General features: G+C 42.5%; 1 protein-coding gene across 1 annotated transcript in view; it reads left to right on the forward strand.

Annotated features, from left to right (window-relative positions):
* The window catches only part of ptprt (protein tyrosine phosphatase receptor type T), a gene marked incomplete at its 5' end in the record, with an annotated part of 345,648 nt that extends 327,318 nt beyond the window's left edge, over positions 1-18,330 (forward strand). The window contains 8 exons of the mRNA XM_008289688.1: positions 1,779-1,914; positions 4,001-4,150; positions 4,327-4,500; positions 4,669-4,800; positions 6,513-6,638; positions 10,225-10,388; positions 15,276-15,411; positions 18,277-18,330. Coding sequence (XP_008287910.1) covers positions 1,779-1,914; positions 4,001-4,150; positions 4,327-4,500; positions 4,669-4,800; positions 6,513-6,638; positions 10,225-10,388; positions 15,276-15,411; positions 18,277-18,330 — 1,072 coding nt within the window. The remainder of the gene's footprint in view (positions 1-1,778; positions 1,915-4,000; positions 4,151-4,326; positions 4,501-4,668; positions 4,801-6,512; positions 6,639-10,224; positions 10,389-15,275; positions 15,412-18,276) is intronic.
* Between the last annotated feature and the right edge of the window lie 3,036 nt (positions 18,331-21,366).

Genomic DNA, 21,366 nt, shown 5'->3' on the forward strand with positions numbered 1-21,366 from the left:
CCTCCTCCTCCCCGTCATTCGTCCACCCATCCATCTGTTGGTCTGCCTCTCCATCCGTCTCTCCCCCTCCTGCAGGCAGCGCTGCTCAGGATGTGTCGTCTTAACACCTGACATGGGGTATTAAAGTCTCTACATGTTAGAGTGTGTGTGTGTGTGTGTGTGAGCGATAAAGAGGGTGACGGAGACGGACTCCACCCCTCACACTAAACTCCGCGAGTATTTCAGGCATCGCCACCGGTTTCATTTCTGGCAGACAATTACCGAGCCCGGTGCGTCTCCGAGCGCATGCAGCAACAGGACGTGTGACGGGGAATGCTTAATAACATGCCGAGGTGCATTTTTTCTTCACTGTGGGCTCATTTTTCACCGCAAAATAAAGTCGTGCACCTTTGTGGAAACAGAACGACCACGACTAGAAGCAGAGGGGAGCTCAGAAATGTCCTCTGTGCAGTACGACGCAGTTATAACGTCATAAATCATAGACAACAACAGTTTATTTCATTGTTTATTTTACAAAAAATTTTAAAAAGACAACATGTTGAGCGTTTTCCCAACGAGCCACAGCTGTAAAAGAAGAAATGCTGACTCCACCTACAAGAGAATTGTTTTATTACTTTCGTCAGAGTCAGAAGTTTACATACACTGAGATGCCTTCAAACTATTTGGGAAAGCCCAGATGATGATGGCTTTGGAAGCACGGGGGAGGCAGCATCATCATGTTGTGGAGGAACTGGTGCATGAGGACAGAATGTGGAAATATTGACGCAACATCTCAAGACATCAGCCAGGACGTTAAAGTTTGGGCACCAATGGGTCTTCAGATGGACGATGACCCTCAGCATAGCGCCAGATGTTGTGGAGTGGCCATCCCAAAGCCCTCCATCCTGGAGAACATTAGTGGAGCAAGGAGGCCAACAAAGCTGACTCGGTTCCACCAGTTCTGTCAGGAGGAATGGGCCAGAACTCATCAGACTGTTGTGAGAAGCTTGTGGAAGGAAAACGTTTGAGCCAAGTCATAGAGTTTAAAGGCAACCAGATACTGAGGAGATGGATGGAAATTTCTGACTTTGAAGAAAGTAATAAAACATTCTCTCTCTCATTATTCTTTAGCAAATAGAAATAATGTTGGTAGGAAAACTTTAGTCTGATTTAATGTCAGATGGTGAGAAAAAAAAAAAGGTTATGCGTCTTTTTATACAGTAAACATCTGGTTTCAACCACAACACAGCCTGCAGTTCAACCTGGTTCAGTCAAACAGTCGTTGAATTTTTGTCACGTGATTGTTGGTCAAAGGCGAGTCACAGATGGCTTCACATTTCTGTAGTGGAGCGCAGAATTTTTTGGTTAACTTTTGGTTACTGCAGTTTGTTTGTTGTCCAATTTCTAAATGAGACGTTAAAAAAAAATCAATTAATTTTGATGATTTTAACAGAGAGATTTGGTGAACAAGTGGTTCACATGATTAGTTTGAGGACTGTCACAAAGGTGAAATTGATTGTTTTATTTCTGTTTTTTTACAGTTTCTTGCTGCGAAAAATTGTGTAATTTAAGAAATTAATTTTATTTGTTAAAGATAATGTACGTTTTTAACCAGCTGCTGGATGTTATTTCATGTCAATCAGCCTTTACAGACAATTCTGATCACAAAATAAGAAAAGAAAACAAAATAAAATACAGCATCCAGGTCCATAGACACAAACCAAAGTCATGGGTCTTGATAAAGATTCAGATTAATACAACAGATAATGAATAGTGCGACTGTTTGTGGATCTGTGCAGTGCCGGCGCCGGGAGGACCGGCTGTTTCATCGCAGTGGACATCATGCTGGACATGGCAGAGAACGAAGGAGTCGTGGACATCTTCAACTGCATCCGAGAGCTGAGGTCGCAACGGGTCAACATGGTTCAGACGGAGGTAAGAACCACGCGTCCGAACCGCGGGATGCTGCCGGGTTCACGTCGGGTCGTGCTGCCATGTTTTCTCAAGTTTACTGTTTGGAAGGAACGGAAAGTTATGCACGCTTGAATTTTTTCCAGTCGAGTGTGGAAACTTTTGATTAAAGTAAATCAGCAGCAGCTACTGGTGATTGAATTGGCTGCAGAACTTAAGACGATATAAGAATCTCTACAGTCTCCTCATCAAAATTTGATCATCGCACATTGGCTTACACTATCCACATTCCTAATGCATTTAGAAGTGTTTCACCAAAAGCATTTTATTTTTTTTTAGTTAAAAAAAAGTAAATTTCATTTGGTTCATCAGCTTTCAGGACGCTGTGTCTGCAGTCACAGGTGTATTAGAGGCATAAAAAGTCTCTCATTACTTCTTGCAGTCGTTTATCGTCCGTCCCGATCAGATCATTAATATTAAACATTTACTGAATAATAGATGAAAGTAGTACAAACACACACATACAGCACCAACACAAGCTCTTTAGAATTATGCAACGGAGGATTAATTACTTCCACTCATCGGTTGTATTTCTAGACTAAACAAACTATCTGGTAACGACGTCCTACACAATCCACATCATGCAGGTTTTTTAAAAAAAAAGTGATTTCTTGAGGTTTATTGTCCCCAAAACGTGGCGGATTTACTTCCAAAGTTCAGTCTCTTTGCCAGGCGAGGACTCGGGTTACCGACTATCCTTTACAGAGTGTCATAATTTGTTCTAATTTTGTACTATCAATCATTTTTAAAGAGTCGGCGTCTTCGGATGTTGGGTTTTTCATTTTGGAACAGAAGTGTTCATTTCTTCTCTAAGCTACCTTAAGCCGACCTAATCCATCCCGCCTCTGCATTCCATTTGTGCTACTGATGAAAAAAAAAAAAAAAACCCTCGCATATCCAAAAAGTCAACTTTTTTTTCCAGGAATAAAGAAAAACTGCCTCATTTTCAGACTGACAGCTCGAGCTCCGAGTATGAAATTGACTTTTGAATGGGGTTTTAGAGCCGCGAGGTTCAGTAGAAGTTACCCGGGGCATCGCGGCGAGTGTTTTCATGTGACAGCGGTGGAATGAAATCTGGTTTTATACGTGTGTGTGTGTGTGTGTACGTGCACGCTCACATGTGTGTTTTTATGCCTCTTGAAACCAAGCTAAATGCATCCTGCCCTGCCTTTTGAATATGTGTGGGAGCAATTTGTGTCAGCGCTGAAGCCGCTTGATGCTATTATAATCCTGCTCCGCGCAACACAAAGCAATTAATCTTTTAAAAGGCACAGGGGGGAAAGAAGAAGTGTGTGTATCAATGAGTGCTTGTCTGTTTCCGTGCGTGTTCTTGTGTGCATACATGTGCGTTTTCTGCATGCGTGTGTGTGTGTGTCGCTAGAGTAGGTAATGGCCGGGAGAGGTCATTTCAGTGATGCTTTTTAAACTCTCCTCTTCGCTCCAAGGGCAACAATTAACATTCAACAGAGAGAGAAAGAGACGGAGAGATAAAGCGAGAAGCAAATTGAAAAAGCGAGAGGCAGCAGACAAACACAAGTGTGAGAGGAAACCGGAGACAGAGAAATAAAAACCAAACCAAACACTGGGGGGGGAGGGAGGAGGAAAAAAGAACATAAGAACAATAGGGGTAGAGTTAAATTAACATGCACGGTGGCTGCTGTAAGTCATCGTTTGCTTTTAGCAGGCAAGCTAGTAGGTCGGAGCACAAAGAATGATCCAGAAGCAGCGCATGGCAAACCGCCGTGCCATTTTAATTCACTTTCAGGCTGCCACGAGAGCCCGAGCATACAAATAATGTATTTGCACGCACAAAGCAAACAGGAATTGTGCTCACAGTGGAATGTTTGAGTTTGCTGTTGACTTGTAAAGCCAGGAGATGCAGCCCGGCACGACTGCATCGTCTGCTCCAGAGGCGTCTTTGCTCAGAGCAGCTCGGGTCGAGTCCGGGCGGCCGCGTGCAGAATCAAAACCAAGCACCTGTTCTGCTCGGGAATATCCACATCTGTCTGTGATTTTAGTTTTTAAACGTCGGATTTCGCTCACGTTGCAGGAGCAGTACGTGTTTGTCCACGACGCCATCTTGGAAGCGTGTCTATGCGGGAACACAGCCATACCAGTGTGTGAGTTCAGAGCCATTTACTACAACATCAGCAGACTGGACCCACAGACGAACTCCAGCCAGATTAAAGACGAGTTCCAGGTGAGCGCACGGTGACGCAGACGCTCCTGTTTTGTGGGAACATTGACCCGACTCATTCTCTGGAGATTGAGCCAGACCTTGACCTCAATCTTAACCCTACAATCCCACCAATAACCAGAAAAAAACAAAACAAAATCATCTTTTGAGCTGTATTGCATTGTTGTTGCATCCCTCAGACTCTGAACATAGTGACCCCTCGGGTGCGTCCAGAAGACTGCAGCGTTGGTTTGCTACCCAGAAACCACGACAAGAACCGCAGCATGGACGTCCTATCAGCAGACCGATGCCTGCCTTTCCTCATATCCGTGGACGGAGAGAGCTCCAACTACATCAATGCTGCATTAATGGACGTAAGTTTACATCTCATCCCATCTTCTGACAACGCTAGAATTTCTATACCAGACTGTATAGCAGTACTAGAAAGTTCAGAGACGCTCTGATCTTTCGGCGTCGTTCGATTTATTCTGTGTTTCTAATCTTGTGCTCGCTTGTTATTCTGGCCCACATTAATGCTCCAGAGCCACAAACAGCCAGCAGCCTTCATCGTTACTCAGCATCCTTTGCCAAACACCATGGGCGACTTCTGGAGGCTGGTGTTCGACTACAACTGCTCCTCCATTGTAATGCTCAATGAAATGGATGCGGCGCAGGTACAAACACACAAACATGTATTCTTTTTTTTTTTCTTTTCCTCTCCTGCTTTCGTTTGAATCAAATAAGACCAGACGCTCGACAGCCAGGAGCCGACACGTCGACTGTAACATCACACGGTCTGATCAAGACACCCAGAGACTTGTTTTTTATGAATGCGTGCTGACAGATCTTGGAACTGAACCCAACTTGACAAGTGAGAAGGCTTTAGTTAGTTTTCCTTTTTCTTCCTTTTGTTAAATTACACCTCCGTTGCAAAACAAAAGAATACAACAGAGGACTGCTAAATCATGCAGCTATTCAACAATCCCTACACTTACACAAATCTCCAACAAATTTAAAAACGCTACATGAATAATCAGCCGCATTTCGGAATAACTCTGAAGCCGTTACCGGAGTTGACGGACTGCGCCAGCTGTTGCACGACTGCTGCTGCTACATTAATTTACAATTATACGTTTTGTCCCGTGGATTATAGCGAGCGGCTAACAGTCAACAACCTCCGTAATCAGTCTGGGTTTAAGGGTTTGCTCGTGTTCCGAAACCAGACGCCGCTATTTTATGTGCCACATCTGTTAAACCGGGACCTCCCAGAACCGTCGAGCTAAAGAGTGGGTTTAATTACTGTTGGACTTCTTTAATAAAGGGTAATTTCAGACATGTTGGAGGACAAAGCAAAGATGTTTAGAATAGGATTTTGGAAGATGGAGATACCTCATTTAGCTATAACCACGTAGTTCAGTGATTTTGAGACCTCACTGACAGCAAAAGACAGAAAAAGAAATAGAAATATCCCAGCGATAGTAATAGAAAGACATAGAGAAGCCTGAATCTGGAAGAAAAAAACAAAAAACCCCCACCAGAATTTTTAAAAAATATGCTTCAAACTGCACAAAACAGTGGGGCTAGAAATTAATATAGCCTCATAGTTTCCACTGTCTAATCTATTCTGCCACCACATCCTATTTTCACTGCTGCTTTTAATACTTTCTCACCTGATCTGGGTGAAAAGGCCTGTGATTGGTCAGACGAGATGCTCTAAAAACCTAAAAACAAAGACAAGAGAAGGTCTAGTTTCCTCTCAAACCACTTGGATTGCAATACGTTGACGAGATGTCAATAAAATACTGCTTACCTCAGCTTTAAGTTTATATTAAAGCTAGGGTAAGCTGTATAAACGATGCATGAACAATGTGATTCTTATTGCAAATGATCGATGTCAGTGATGATATCAGATGGAGGATGTGTTTTTTTTTTCTGTTGGCTGACAGTGCAGCTACACTTCAGCTAAGTATGTCCTGCTAATGTAGGCAGGGGGCGTCAATGCTGAGCTTGACTGACCATCACCCCTAATCGTTAGACCTCCAGAGCCTGAGGGCGGTGTCGGTGCCAGTAGGGGCTGGATGAGCCATCGATTCTTGTCACATCTCATTCTTGTGGTACTGTACTGACCGGTACCAGGTCCCACCTTTAAACCACCTCTGAGCTCAGAAAGGCTGCAAACATAATCAACACAGGCTGGATCCAGTCTCCCCGCCCACCCTTATTGATTGTACATTAGGTGCACATTCGGAGCTCATGTGTCCAGAAAAATGTGATCCTGAACGGAGTATTCCACACTTTCTTTATCAGACCAGTTTTTACTTCTAACTGAAATTAAATGCACCTGTTTATTTTCTCTCCCCCCGATCTCGTTGTTTCTTTTCTACAGTTATGTATGCAGTACTGGCCGGAGAAAAGCTCGTGTTGCTACGGTCCCATCCAGGTGGAGTTCATATCGGCGGACATCGACGAGGACATCATCAACCGAATCTTCAGGATCTGCAACATGGCCAGGGTAATCACAGCGCTCATCCTCTGCAGGTTAAGAAGCAGGTTGAAGGTTTAAAATTGGACGTTTTGCAGGCTGAGTACTGGTAGTTACATCAGCAGCTGCCGAACTTGGTTTCAAAACTAGCTTTGTCTTTATTAAGACAATGGTAACACTCTACATTAAGGTACCGTTAATTATAATTATTAGCAGCCATGTTAGTAGCATATTAAAGCACTTGGTAATCTCTTATTCTGTATCTACAGCTAAGCCATCAATCAAGAGTTTTCCCAATAACCTCCTAATTAATGCGAATTGACAGTCAGGAAGTTGTTGCACATGAATTAAAATTTTAAAATGCTTTGCCCCGTATGGGCCTTATACGTTGGTGGTACCAGAAAACTAATGTTTGTCTTTAACCAACACCGAATAAATATGGTTTATTCCAATGCAACAAGTGTTAATAGTGTCCAGAGAAGTCTAGACTAAGTCTTCCTAACTCAGAATACGTTCCTGATTTCAAAGCGAGGTGCCGCTCATAACCGATTCTCAGGTGGTTTTATGAACTCAGACAGGTTCCCTCCTCTTCACACTCCATCACGGCGCACAACTGCTGCAATCAACAGAGCGAATTCTTAAGTGATGAGTTTCACCGTGAAAAAAAGAAAAGAAAGAAAAACCCACCGGAGGTCTGCTCAAAATGCACAAGTTCTCCTTCCATCCGTCGGTGGAAGAACAAAGTCAGCACACGTACGGCGATCTCCTTTATTAATGGACCACTTCACAGATTTTCAAACACATCCAACTGAAAGAATTTTTTTTTTTTTAATTTTTTTTCCCCAAGTTTCTTCAAGGCTAAGAACAGACGTTCTGCCTCCAGTCGCTGTATAATTTTCAGCTGACGGAGCTTTTCGGCGCGTGAAGGACCACACAGGTTTTCTCTGGTGTGTTTGCGATCCTGCTGTGTGACGTGTTAAATTTAGAGTCATCTGGACACTGTTGACACATTATAATAGAGCATAATAATTAATTTCTATTAAGGGAGAAGGAAACCGCATAAAGCCCATGCACAACAACTGCCTTACTTATTATTAATAAGCAATAATTAGGAGGTTATTAAGTGAAAAGTCAAGTTAATGAAGCAGTAGTTGTAGAATATCACATGAGGCATTCATAATTACTTTATATTGACTAAAACAACCAATGTGCTACTTACATGCATGCTAATGAGCAACTCCATCCATCCATCCATCATCTATACACCGCTTAGCCTCACTAGGGTCATGGGGGGCTGGAGTCTATCCCAGCTGACTCAGGGTGAAGGCAGGTTCACCTGGACAGGTAACCAGTCTATCACAGGGCTACACTTAGAGACAGACAACCAAGCACACTCACATTCACACCTACGGGCAATTTACAATCACCAATTAACCTCAACATGTTTCTGGACCTTGTGGGAGGAAGCTGGAGAACCCAGAGAGAACCCACGCTGCACGGGGAGAACATGGAGACTCCACGCAGAAAGATCCCGGGCAACCTTTAACATAATATTACGATAATTATTACACAGGTTTGGGTTCCATATGGACCCGGTTTAATGTCTGTAATCTATCCTTTTTTTTAAAGCTTGCCAGTCAAACAGAATTAAGATTCAGTCAACACGGTGCTGCAGGTTTGTATTTTCAAAGCCAGCGTCCTAGCATACTTCCATTTCTCTGTTTTAAAAAAATCTACCGTAAATTCCAGACTACTAGCGCACCTGAATATAAGCCGCACCCACTAACTTTAAAAAGAAAACAAGTTTTGTACATATACAGGCCGCACTTGTCTCTAAGCTGTAGGTGTCCACGTTGGAACATGAGATATTTACACAGAAAGATTTTTTAAACTTTTAATTAAATACGTACCGGTAACAAACACAAATGCTTTTTTCCAAACAGTGCCTGTAACACGGCTGGTTAAGAAAATAAAAAATACAGCAGCCTACCAGGAAAAGTCATTGATCGCTATCTTCATCTTCTTCTTACTTCGTCACAAATCCATAAATTAGCCGCATCATTGTTTAAGCCGCAGCGTTCAAAGCGTGTAAAAACAATAGTGGCTTATAGTCCAGAATTTACGGTACTCCCCTGGTGATAATAACCACTTAAACTAGGAGCCATGAACAGGTAGGAGGCTCCAGGAGTGCATATTTAAGCTACAAATAGTTTGATATTAGGCTTTTTTATGTAGTTTTAAATACATAATCATGGAAATACTTCATGTAATTTAGACGTGGAGCAGAATTCTGGGAGTTTTATTCTTGACAAACTAGTTTGACACAGAGCGATAGATGGCGGAGAAATATACCCAGCATCACATTAAAGGTATTTTCTCATTTCATGTGACCTTTACTTCCCTCTAAACAGCTTCCGAGATGATGCTGCAGTTAACCAATCATCGTAATGTCACTACAGCGGCTAACTCAGGCCTGATTTAGTCGCTTCTCTATGGAAGGGGAAAAAAAAATGGCGGTGACGGAGAAAAATGGTGCAACAACAACCTCCCCGTTGTCCTTCCTCGTGTCTTCTCCCACCTCTCCCCTCTTGTCACTCCTCCCCACCCCCCCTTTCCGTCCTCCCCTCTTGCCTCCTCTTGTTGCTCCCTTCTCATCTCATTTCCTCACCCATCCATGACGGTACACCTCTAGTGGCGCCGTGGCGTCGGCATGCTCCTATAGCGCTCAGTGAACTCCCCACTACCCTACTCTCTATACTGCCGCCGCCGCCGCCGCCTCCCTCTCCCTCTCAAACACATCACCGGTCTAGTGTGAAATGGCTCATATCATCGCCATAACAGCACATCTCACACTGTGAGAGCAGCTCCAACCTGGCTGAGTCGCTAGCGCCGACCACTAAGCCATCAAATGAGGAGGGAAGAGTGGGAAGGTTGGAGAGGGGAGATGTGGAAATATACAAATAGGAGGAAAACAAGAGGGCAAGAAATTTAAAGTTGGAAAACTGACTTGAAGGGAAAGAGGAGAAGAAACAGCAACACAAGAACATGGATGTAAAAAGAAAACGTATTTGTTGTGTGTATAAATGTCAATGTGCATATGCATGTGTGGCAAACATAGCAGTAAATCAGTCTGACAGTGATTGCGGGTTTTGGTATTTTACATGGCGGATGCCAACCGCCTTGGGCCAGAGGACTGAAAACATGCCACGTCTGCCATGAAATTGAATTTAACATTATAAGCTATGGTCCTTTGTTGAGTCCAATCCTGCCTCTTTTGAAAACGCATTTGTTCAAAAACAAGAACTAATTGGAGCACAAAAGCCTGCTATCACACACGCACAAAAAAAAAAGAAAAGTGCTTTATCAAAAAGTGCATTATTACCAAATGAGACGATTCCCCTCCGGCGCCGAGCAGACTGGCAGCTTCCACCTAAAACAACTTTGTTATCTTGTTTGTCCAGAATGTTTCTTCCCGCAACTTTCTCGCTTGTTTACCAGCTTCAGGCGTTTTAGATTTACTTTCCAAAGGGGAGGACAGTGGGGTCCATTGTTCCATTGCTGTTGAATTCCTGCGTGATCTTGATTGTCGCGATGATTAACGATCGTCTCGCTTCAGCCACAGGACGGTTACCGCCTGGTGCAGCACTTCCAGTTCATTGGCTGGCCGGCCTACAGGGACACGCCGCTCTCCAAGCGCTCCATCCTCCAGTTGGTCCGGAGGTTGGCGAAGTGGCAGGAGCAGTATGACGGAGGGGACGGGAGGACCGTGGTGCACTGCCTGTAAGTTACGATAAACAAAAGTTCAGAAAATAGTAAAGACATGCGAGTCAGAATCAACAAAAAAAGGCTCAGATGTGTCCTCAGAGATCCACTTATCAATGATAAAATACATTTCTCCTTAAACCTTTAAGACAAAACAAACGTCCACACGCTTTCACAGAAGCCTGGATATGCATCTTTAAGATAATACATAAAACAAATGGTGCTTCCAGGTACGTACGGTGCTTTATTTTACCCCGCTCATCTGTCAAAAACATTTATCTCATGCTAAAAAACCCCATACATATCCACTGCTGATGTAAATGTTTAAAAAAAATCTGCTCATAAATGCTATTAAAGCCGGTCCTAATTCACTTAATGGCAACGTAAACCTGCCTCAGAGCTACAAAAACGTCACAGTTGACATATTACAGCATCATTTTAAATTAAAAATCCACTTGTGATATTTAGATTACTGTTTGCATTCCTATGATTGCTCTGTTTTGTTTTTTTTTAACACACTACATGCGTGCACATCTCCTGTCTGAGCAGAACAAATGAAGCTGATAATGAGGGAGGGGAAACAGACGCTGCAAAATCTATAGAAAACAGATTACCGGGGAACTTCACTAACAATAATACGCGCACACACTCTGCAAACATCGCCTCCAGCGCATCGCTGATGCTCATCCAATCAGCTTGCTCTGTCACAGCTCATTGGACCAATCAGAAATGGCATTGATTTGCTTTTTTTTTTTCTCTCCCTCTCCTCCCTTTCTAGCTGCTGGGAAGTTTTGTTTGCTTTTCAGTGTTTTTGCAGGAGAGATGAAGAGAGAAATGAAAAGCTTAAATGAATATCTTAAATAATTATCGATGAAAGGCTGCTGCATGTGAGAAGAGAATCAAAGTCGCTCGAATGTTGAACAGGATCCAGTGTCGCTGCTCGTAGGGGAAAATATCATCGCTGGGAAAATGCATCTGCTGAGCCGTTTACACATAATCGATGTTTAGAAGCGGATTTCTAACGGGAATATGTTTAGTGACAGAGATGCACATCCCCATCCTCTGACCTCTAGTTCAGATCAATCCGTCACCCATAGCTATCGATTCCGAGGGATAAACTCTATCCGTCACTCTGAATTAAACATCCGAATCGACTCGAGAAGCTCCGATAACTAACTCAAATAAAACGGTGCGAAATTTGGCAAATAAATCTTCCTAAACGTTTAAGTTTGCTCGACCCCCCGGCGAACGTGAGTGACAGCCATGTAGGCTTTTCTCTGCTCCTGGCTAAAGACAGCTACACTGGCTAATCAACCCCGGCTATTGATTTCACAGACTCAGTAATACCAGCGATAAGGAGAAACATGATGGTTCAATCAGCAGCTGGTGAAAATGGATTATTTTTCCCGCTCTTCACTTGTCCTGGAGGTTGGAGCCTGATGGGTCTTTAATGCCGAGCACATGTCTCATTTTCAGCAAATAACACAAGGAGAAGCTTTTGGAAAACAGCGAGGAGCGGCAGACTTGACAATCCATCTGTGCCGTATTTATTTATTTTTTTTAGATATATATTATAGATAAAGGTGAATAACAACCAAAAAAAGAAATATGGTGCTGTCTCACCCCATCAAACCCCTAAAATATTCACAGCATGTAACTCCTCAGATCTGGAATAATGAGGTTCAAGTTTGTCACAAACAATTTAGATCAAATAAAACAGATCCGTGGATTTCACACAGTTCTCAAGCAACGGCTGTGACATCGTTTTGCTTTAGAAATTTCTCTGGGAAGTAAACATTAGCTCTATAGATAAAAAGTGAAAGACACCCAGATGGTCTAAAAACATGTTAATTCTAGTTTATTACGATTTGCATCTACTTCCTGTGAGGCTCCTGTTAGATATGATCACACAAACAAGCAAACAGCTTAATGAGGAGGTGAAATAATTGCAAACATTTAACAGACAAAGTGCAAGTAGAGGTCGAGCAAGTGAAAGTTAAATCAGGAAATGAATACGTTTAAGGTGCGATCAAACTGTTCCTGCTGTGCAAGAACAGAGCGCAACACGCTCAGGAAACAGGTGCAACCGGCAACTTTAGTGGGTCAGAATTCAATCAAAATCAGGATTTGTGTTGCAAGTACGCATTTGGGATTTCACTCTAGACCTCTGGAAACAGCGCCGTGTGTAAAACTTCAAGGATCTCTGGGAACATGCCTGAGATAATCCAACGTTCACGTCAAGGGCCATCGGTGGCAAAAATCAGGACTAAGGTCAGCAGAAGAGCCCAAAGAGCCAAGACCAGAGAGTCAGGAGTGCACCAAGACATTCATGGAGTTATGCATCCCCGATTCATCCTCCGAGATCACACTGTCGACAGAAAATTCTACTGTAACATCATGAGGCGTCTCACTGAGAACATTCGGCCCAAACAACCTGACATAATGTCAAGTGGGTGCTCCGGTATGACGACACACCGACTCCCAACAGCCAAACCAACACAACCATCGCTCTCCACCCAATCTCTCCGTGACGTCTTCCTCTTACCCAAAATGAAGTTGAAGAATCACCATTTTGACAAGCGGAAAAGATTCATCGTGTGTCATTCATGGTGTTTGATGCATTACAGAATAGAACTTCTAAGTGCCGAGTGTTCCTGCACAAGGAGAACACTTTGAAATCGATGATGGACAAATTCAAATTAGGGACGTTTTTTGCTTCTTATTGGTGCCGACTCTGAATTTTTTGTTCATTGCCATCGTCCCAGATCTAAATCATTAATCAATTATCTTTTAACCAAGAGAAACCAAGTCTAATGAGCCAAAATTATGATTTACTCATCTTGTGAAAGAGTTTTTGGTCACTACAGAATCAAACAAAACACCATCTTATGAAGAGTTTAGGTTGTCTTTCATTGCCACTAATCAAATACTAAACCATTACCACCAGTTTGGAGTCAGTTCCAACCAATGAAAGCAGCCGTTTGACCCAAATGGTCTTAAAAATACGCCATATTCACACTCCTGTGACCAAGCAGCGTAAAGGCGATTGTAGATGTAAGAACCGGCTCAAAAATCACATTAACTTTTATTTCCTTGTCGCCGTTACTTTTCCGGCGAGCTGGTGGTTGTTTTGACTGAAGCAGCTCCGCGGCTGACGCTCACCCACCGAGCGTAATACACCAGCAAACACGTCTGGTGGATTTCTACACGAGCTGCTGGAGTTATTCAGCAGCCCTGACCCTCAGCGCCACTCGAGTCCTGACCCGTCTGATTTTTATCGGCTTCGCTGCCGGTTGTTCTTTGGTAATTAGGTTCATAATATTAATGTATTTTAGCCCTAAGATGTATTTGACAGCACTGATGTAAAATGTATACGCTCTTTTTTTTTCCTCCGCTACCTAGAAATTAGGCTTGTTTTTTCTTTTTACGCTGAAGCAAGCAAAGCTGAAAGAAACATGAAGGCAGGATAGAAGTGCAAAAGTCATTCTCAAATATTGATGCCCAAACGTACTGCAACCCGAGGTGTTTGGAACAAAACCTGAAAAATACTCGTTCACGAAGTTGTGAGCAAAATACACCTTAAATCATTTGTCTGGTGGTAAACAACTATTTTCTACTGTTTATTCGAACCTCCTTTGGCAGTTTTTAAATCATACACGTTGACCAACACATTGGTGGCGACGCTACGCGAGCCCTCCTCGGTTGGACGAGCGCGCCGCGGCGGTCCTCGGCCATTACCCATGCAGAGTAGCTAGACAGTGGATGATTTCTGTGACGGCTGCCACTCCACCTCTCACTACCCTGAATGTTTTATTCAGCCTGAATACTGAAGGAATTCAGCTGGAACCAGGTGAGATGGGAAAGTCTGGAGCTGTTTTCATGCTGGGTGGTCTGACTGCTGACTGGCAGAGCGCTGGCTGCTGATTGGGGCTCACAGCCAGTAAACACACCATGCAGATACACACAAATGTGTTTGCAAAGCTGCACTTTCATCCGTTTCAGCCCTTCTCGCCGAAGTCTTTTTTAGAAAGGCCAATTTAAGTTGTATTCAAATGTCTTAAATCCATTAGCAGATCTCTTATTCCGTTTTCGTCGGGAGCGGTGACGGCTTTCTTTGTGCTGCGTGTTCGCTCTGTCACTTACTGTCAGTCCTTGTCTTAACCCTTATTGTCATTCCCAGTAGTATTTAAAATATAAAGTCTCTAATTTGACTTTCCGAAACCCGTATGTATTTCAGAGCACTCTTTGAAGCCTGTGCATTTTTTGTTCTTTTCTTACATAAAAGCTTTGAGAAACAAGATAAATCTGTAATATATGTACCTGTTTTCACAACAAAACTCGCTCTAGACGGCCGTTCTACAAGAAATAAAGTTGAAATTTGACAAATCTGAACCATTTTTCTTGTAACATGTCGTTGTATTGAGTCTGAATTTGTCAAAATGTGCCTCCTGATGCCAGAAACCACAGATAATGAAAGATTAGAGACGTTAACGACATGGGTTTAGTCTTTCTGCTGCTGTGCACTCGCGCTAAAACAACTACTGTTCAATCTCTACCTTAAAAAGTTTAAACAACGAAAAGCAAATGAATTCCTGTGTTATTAAGTTTAGGGGGTCACGGGATTTAGAAGTGTTATTTAAAGGCTGACACGCCATCAATCTTAGAGGCAAAGCAGGAAAATAACTCAGACGGAGAAACACCTGAAAGCAAACCGTACGTTTTATGATGTTTTAAACGCTGCCGTGATCCAGTGAAAGAGGAGGAAGTGAGCCTTTGCTTTCTGTCTGTTTCTACGCTCAGTGGGATGATTTCACTCACCCAGGTTTCCACAATGATGATGATGATGTTTGATGATCTTCCATCTCTTTCCTCCCTCCTCCTCCTCCTCCTCCTCCTCCTCTGCAGTACCGGTGGAGGGCGTTCTGGAACGTTCTGTGCCATCTGCAGCATCAACGAGATGATCCAGCAGCAGAACATCGTGGACGTTTTCCACACCGTCAAGACGCTGAGGAACAACAAGACCAACATGGTGGAGACGATGGTGAGGACTCACAACAACACACATACGTATTTTACGAGGTGATGAGGACGATTTCATGGAAGCGCTTGAGGAGTTCACCAGCTGTTTTCATTCTCTAAATACCAAGCTGGGATTTAAAGACAACCGGGAACATCTAATCCAGCTTTTTAGTCAGTATTGATTTTCCTAGTTAAGAGTTGTATTTAAAAAGGAACATGATGGGGGATTTATTTTATGAAATATTTAGCAACTCACCATCGTGTAGATCAGGTTTGGGAAACAAGGACTGATCCAAAATTGGTTCCAAAAATTCAGATTCCAAAGTTTCATTGGGAAATTTCAACTTTGATTCTGCTCGTTGGTTCCCCCTTTTTTTGTTGTTGTTTAGAATTAGAATAGAATAAAACTTAATTGATCCTTTCAGTACAAAACCTCAGGGAAATTGCTACACCAGAAAAAAACGACACAACACCAACATAAAATCAGCAACAACAACAACAGCATTCAAATTCAAAATCAAAATCTATGCTAGTAGATAGTTTATGTTTTTATACTATATATGTTGATATAGTTTATAGTTTTTGTACTAGTTTATGCTAGTTTTGAATATGTACCACAAACACTGCAATTTGTCGGCTCAACTAGTCATGCGAGTTGCATCCATGCATCTTCCTGTCAATCCCAAGTTCTAGCATCATTTAACCGGCATAGCTGTGGCTTGATTAGCAGGCAAACAGCACTAAATTGTTGCCTAAAATTTGCAAATTTCATGCTACGAAATGCTTCACAAGGATGGAAATATGTTAAGGCGATGACCTTATCCAGCGTCTGTGTTTCTACATCTATCTGTAGGAAGTTCTACATCACTCCGCCACAGTGGCCTGAACGGGGACTGACTTTCAGTAACTGTCGGACTTGTCGAGGCTTTTTTCACAGCTCAAACTAAACTAACTTCTCTGCCCTGATAGCAACACTTGACTGTGACTGCAGCACTGTTCTGGTCACACGCTGGGCCGGACTCACTTCACACAACAAACCCACCGGCCTGCGTCACCCACTTCCTTTAAGAGGATGTGCAGTCAGGCTGTGGGTGTGCGCTTTTTAGGAAGGATAATAACGATTATTAATTCGTATAATTATGAGGTGTTTGTTTACGTCGGTGGTGGAGGAAGTAATCAGATGCCAACGTGATGCTGCAGAGGGTAGTGAAGCGAGTTTAGGCAGTCTTGATAGGCATGATAGTTACTGAAAGTCCTTTTTTTCCCCTCAAACTAATCAAGCAAACGATTCCAAAAGTCGGTATTCATTCATGGCTTCACCCTGGATTCCGTCTAACCCCGTCTGCTGCCACCACACGGACCTCTGCTGCTCTTTGTACCGTCTCACCTGCTCTGGGTCAAAAGACCAGTGATTGGATAAAAATCTCCAGTCGCTGGACAGATTTTCTAAAAAAACCTGAGCCAAGAGTCTAATTTCCCCTCAGACCGTGTGAATTACAAAACACCAAATGGTTGCTTACTGCAGTTTTACCCACACAATCTGCACGATTCCCCTAAAGAAGAGCAGCTCATAGGTTAAGACCATCCATGATACAAGATGGTCTGTTTTATAGATATACATATTATAAAGGCTAGATGTCTTGTCCACGCTGTCGGCCAATGGAATCGCACGGCCACACTGGCGGCCATCTTGGTACGGTGCACTCGCTCACCCATAGTGTTGTGTTGTAGTGGTGCGTGTACTTTTTAAATAACCATCAACGGTTTGGTTTGTTATAAATGTCAGAGGCGTAGTTATAACACTGCACAGATGTATAATTATGTTATGCTCTGACGGCCAGCAACAATTTTAACTATTCTGTATTTTATTTGTACTTTTGTCATTTGAATTGTAGCCGCGTTAATAACGTTTGTATCATAGACTGTATAAAAGATGGACGTAGCTACCGCGACGTCACCCGTTGGTTTCTGCACTGAGAAAATGAAGCCAGGGTTTTGCTACTTCCTGGTTGACATCTTGGATTTTTGGAGCCAGTGACGCAAAAATCGTGGGAGGGGGGCGGAGCCATAGGAGCAGCGATTGGTCAGACGGATTGAGAGGCGGGCCCTCTCTGCCCCGCCCACATTTACCGCCTTCTGCTCGCTTCGTCTGCATCGTCGCTGCCGACTGTCAATCAAGCCAGCCACGCCCCTTGCCCCGCAAAATGTTGATTTTTTTAAAAATTCAGTATTGATTTATTTTCAGATTGGCCACCTGATCTCTGGATTTGACCATGAAAACTAATAAGAAAAACATCCTGAGCTGTAGGAATGCAGTATTTGGTGATCTGTGATCACTTCTTTTCCAATTCCAGTCTATGGGAGCCAGGGCTTTGTGGAGCCAGCAGCTAGTGGACGTAGTGATGCTGCAGGTTTTTGACACTTCTGGGTTGGCTTCATTTTTCAGGGCCGGTTGCTACGTCCATCTTTTATACAGTCTATGGATTGTAAGAAACCAAACTGTTTGTAAATCCGTTAGGATGTCAGCGAGATAAGAGTGTTTACGTTTGTGCAGATCACTCACCTTCCTCCACGTAGCCACAGGTGAGGTCAAGATGGCCGACGGGTGATCCCGCCTTAAGACATCCAGCCTCTATTATACATATCTATGGTCCGTTTGTCCAACTGGGATATTTGTGGCTATTGGATTCTAATAATACAGGGTGGGAACACGCACAGTTTATCAACCATTTAACCTCATATTAAGTTTGTTGTCTTTCCTGTCTGCTGTCTGTTGATCTGTTTCCTGCGATGAGTACATTCGTCCTGAAGCCTTTTCCAACATTTGAGAATTAAGACATCGTTTCCCGTCCGACTCACTCTTTCCCTCTGTCCCGTTTCCTCGCAGGAACAGTACAAGTTCTGCTACGAAGTGGCTCTGGAGGCGCTCAGCTCCTTCTGATCGGCCAAAATTCTGCAAAGAGGGGAAGGAAAAAAAAAAAAAAAAAAGGCGGAATTCGGATTCGCCGTCGACGCTGCCTGTCATCCTCAACGCAACACCGGGACACGCAGACAAACAAAAAAAAAAACACAAGAAATGCTTTGCGTTGAGCCGAATCCTACCTGTGAGCATGTATGCCTGTGTGCGGGCGTGTTGGAGCGCGTGTGCACGTGAGCGTGTGCGAGAGTGGGCATGCTTGCATATTTGAGCGTGTGTGCATATCTAACTGTATATGTGTGCCTGTGATAACACACACCGACACACACACACCGACACACACACACTCACACAGACAGACACACAACCACCTGTACAGAAGAAAAACAACAAAAAACGGACACACTGGTGATTTTTTTTTCGTGTGTTTGCTTCAGCGAGACTTGGGGACTTTACATGCTTGTACAAAGATTAAAAAGAAAAAAATGATATGTTTAAAAAAAAAAAAGAAAAAAAGATCAGATGTTTAAAACGAAGCGCCACTTTTTTTCCTTCTCTATCTCTCTGTCCTCTCTGCTGGGCTGTGATGTGACTATTGTACAGTATTTCCTTTTTAGATATATTCTACGCCTTGAATGTTGTCTCCCTCTGAAGGCTGGATGCACACTGGAAGATTCTTTCTTTTAATTTTTATTATTATTTTTTTTATTTTGGTGACTTTCAAATTGAGCGAAAATGCTTGTTGACCATGACTCAGTTAGCTGCTGAATCACAGCAAAGAAGAAAAAAAAAAAAGAACCACTTGTCAGTATTTCTAGCTTCTTTTTTCTCTCTCTTTGAAATCACACACTGATAAATTCCCTCGCAGCTACTGCCGCTTGTAAAATGGTAAATGTCAATGATACTTGTAATTCTGTAATTGGCTGGAAAGAGGAAAGAAAAAAAAAAAATCTCAGCATGGGTTCTTTTTCTTCACACGCTGCATCAAAAGGGGAAAATCATTTGACAGTTTTTCTTTCCTTTTTTTTTTTTTTACTGGGATCAATTGTTACAAATAAAACTGAGAGAAAAGTCGCACATTACAATAAGTGGAGCCATTGTGAAGAATATCAACAGACGGATGAAAATCACGCCTTACCTCCAGTTTCAACGCCGCTCCGGATTTTTTATTTTTTAAATTTTTTTTTGTCTGACTGTAAAACAAAGAATTTTTTTTTAAAAAAGCCGGCTTATTGAAAACTTGTCTTATAGTGTGCATCCACCCTTGCTGTAAATAAGATAAGACAACCACAGTCAAACAAACAAACAGACAAACAAACATCATGCACCAGACACATTTTACAAGTAAACGCTTATTTCGAAAAACGCTCTAAAAACGCCGTGTTGACGTCATTTTTTTTTCAGTCGGTGATTATAGTTTGGAATAAAAAGTCTTGTGTTGCTGCAAACTGTCCACTTTAGACATGTTGTCTAAAATATTTTTTTGCATATTGCACATGAAGCCGGTTCGTCTCCCGCGTTCAGGGTTAATTATTTGTTAGAGAGGAGTTTGGACTGAATTTGTGATTCTCTGGGTCCGGAAAATGTCTCACAATGCATCTCTAATGTGTTAAAATATAATGTTTGGGCTCGACAAAAGAAAGAAAAATGTTGTTACGTTAGCGCAATTAGCTGCTCGTCTAAAATCAAACCAGACTTAAGTGGTAGCTTGACTTGAAATGTTAAACTCAAGATAAAGAGAAATTCCGTTATCAAGCCAATTTGACTTAAACTTCAAACCAACTAATGCGAAAAGTTGAGTTTAACTTAAGCTTGATGCGATTTCTAGCGTTATTAAGTCAACTCGTCCAGTTATGCTTGCAAATGAAATACTTTATTTAAATTAGATGCTTTTTTTGTTTTGTTTTTTTAAATCTTGCAACCATGCCTTAACTTAAGTGATGGAAACAGGTCCATTAAATTACTTTCTAGAGCTGCATTCAAATAGATAGTCGCAGAAAACGGCCACTACAATCGAGCAGCGTTAGCATGTGGGAAGCTGTAAATAGGAAAACACCGACAGTTTGTGAGCAGTTTTGCTGCAGGTGTAGATGGAGATCTTAGTCGTTGAATAAAAAGGATTGTGATGAAATTGATAAGCTTGGTTAAGTGTCCTTGAGTTCGATGGGATCCATAAGCCATGCTACGCTTCCTGTTCATACATCCTGGATAAATATCAGTTTTAAAAAAAGAAAAAAGAACGAAGCTTCGGGGATTGAACCTGCGATCCGCCATGTATCATTAAACTGACAACACAAAGACAAAGAGACGGGTCACGTTTACTTTTCCTCTGCAAACAAAAGCCTCAAATTTGCTTTTCCGCCAAACCCGTTGATGTGGAGAAAAAAAGAAAAAGAAAGAGGTAATGATTCGAGAAGCGACCACGTCTAATAGGAAATGATTTCAGTTAGCGGTTGACCCCCAGGGTGGAAACCAGTCAACACGGCTGACGGTTCAGATGCCCCCGAGCAGCTCCGGGTGGGAGCTAATGAGAATTACACCTTGCGACGCTAACCTCCGCATTAGCTCTGATCGGGCGTTTGTCTAAACCTCACGGATGCATTTCTTCTTCTGAACGGAGTCAAAAGAACTGTGATGACTTCTTTTTTTTTTTTTAACGAGGACATCGATTAAAAGCACCGGAGAAAGGGCTTCACTTCCAAACACCACGCGTTGTGACTCGCTGTCTGGTTTTTACATCAGCAGTGTTTTTGAAAGTCTGAAATGAAAGATTAAGGTCAAGTTTAGTTTGCTGAAGTTTCACTCAAACGTTGAACCGACATACTTGTGGTTAAAATGTTGTGGTTCAGTTTGTGCTTATATTTAATTCTTATTTTCGTTGCCGGAGTCCAGTCGGGCTCCTTCATGGACCTATGAAGACAAAGACAGTCGTCGTGCTGTATTGAAGACAATGTGAATGCCAGACATCGTTATTCCTTTTGTTGTTTTTTTATTTCCACTAAGGCTTTATTGTTTCATGGCTCTTTCATCTGTATTATAGTTTGTTTATGTTCTTTTTTT

This window comes from Stegastes partitus, unplaced genomic scaffold, assembly GCF_000690725.1.
Source record: "Stegastes partitus isolate 25-593 unplaced genomic scaffold, Stegastes_partitus-1.0.2 Scaffold632, whole genome shotgun sequence".
NCBI lineage: Eukaryota > Metazoa > Chordata > Actinopteri > Pomacentridae > Stegastes > Stegastes partitus.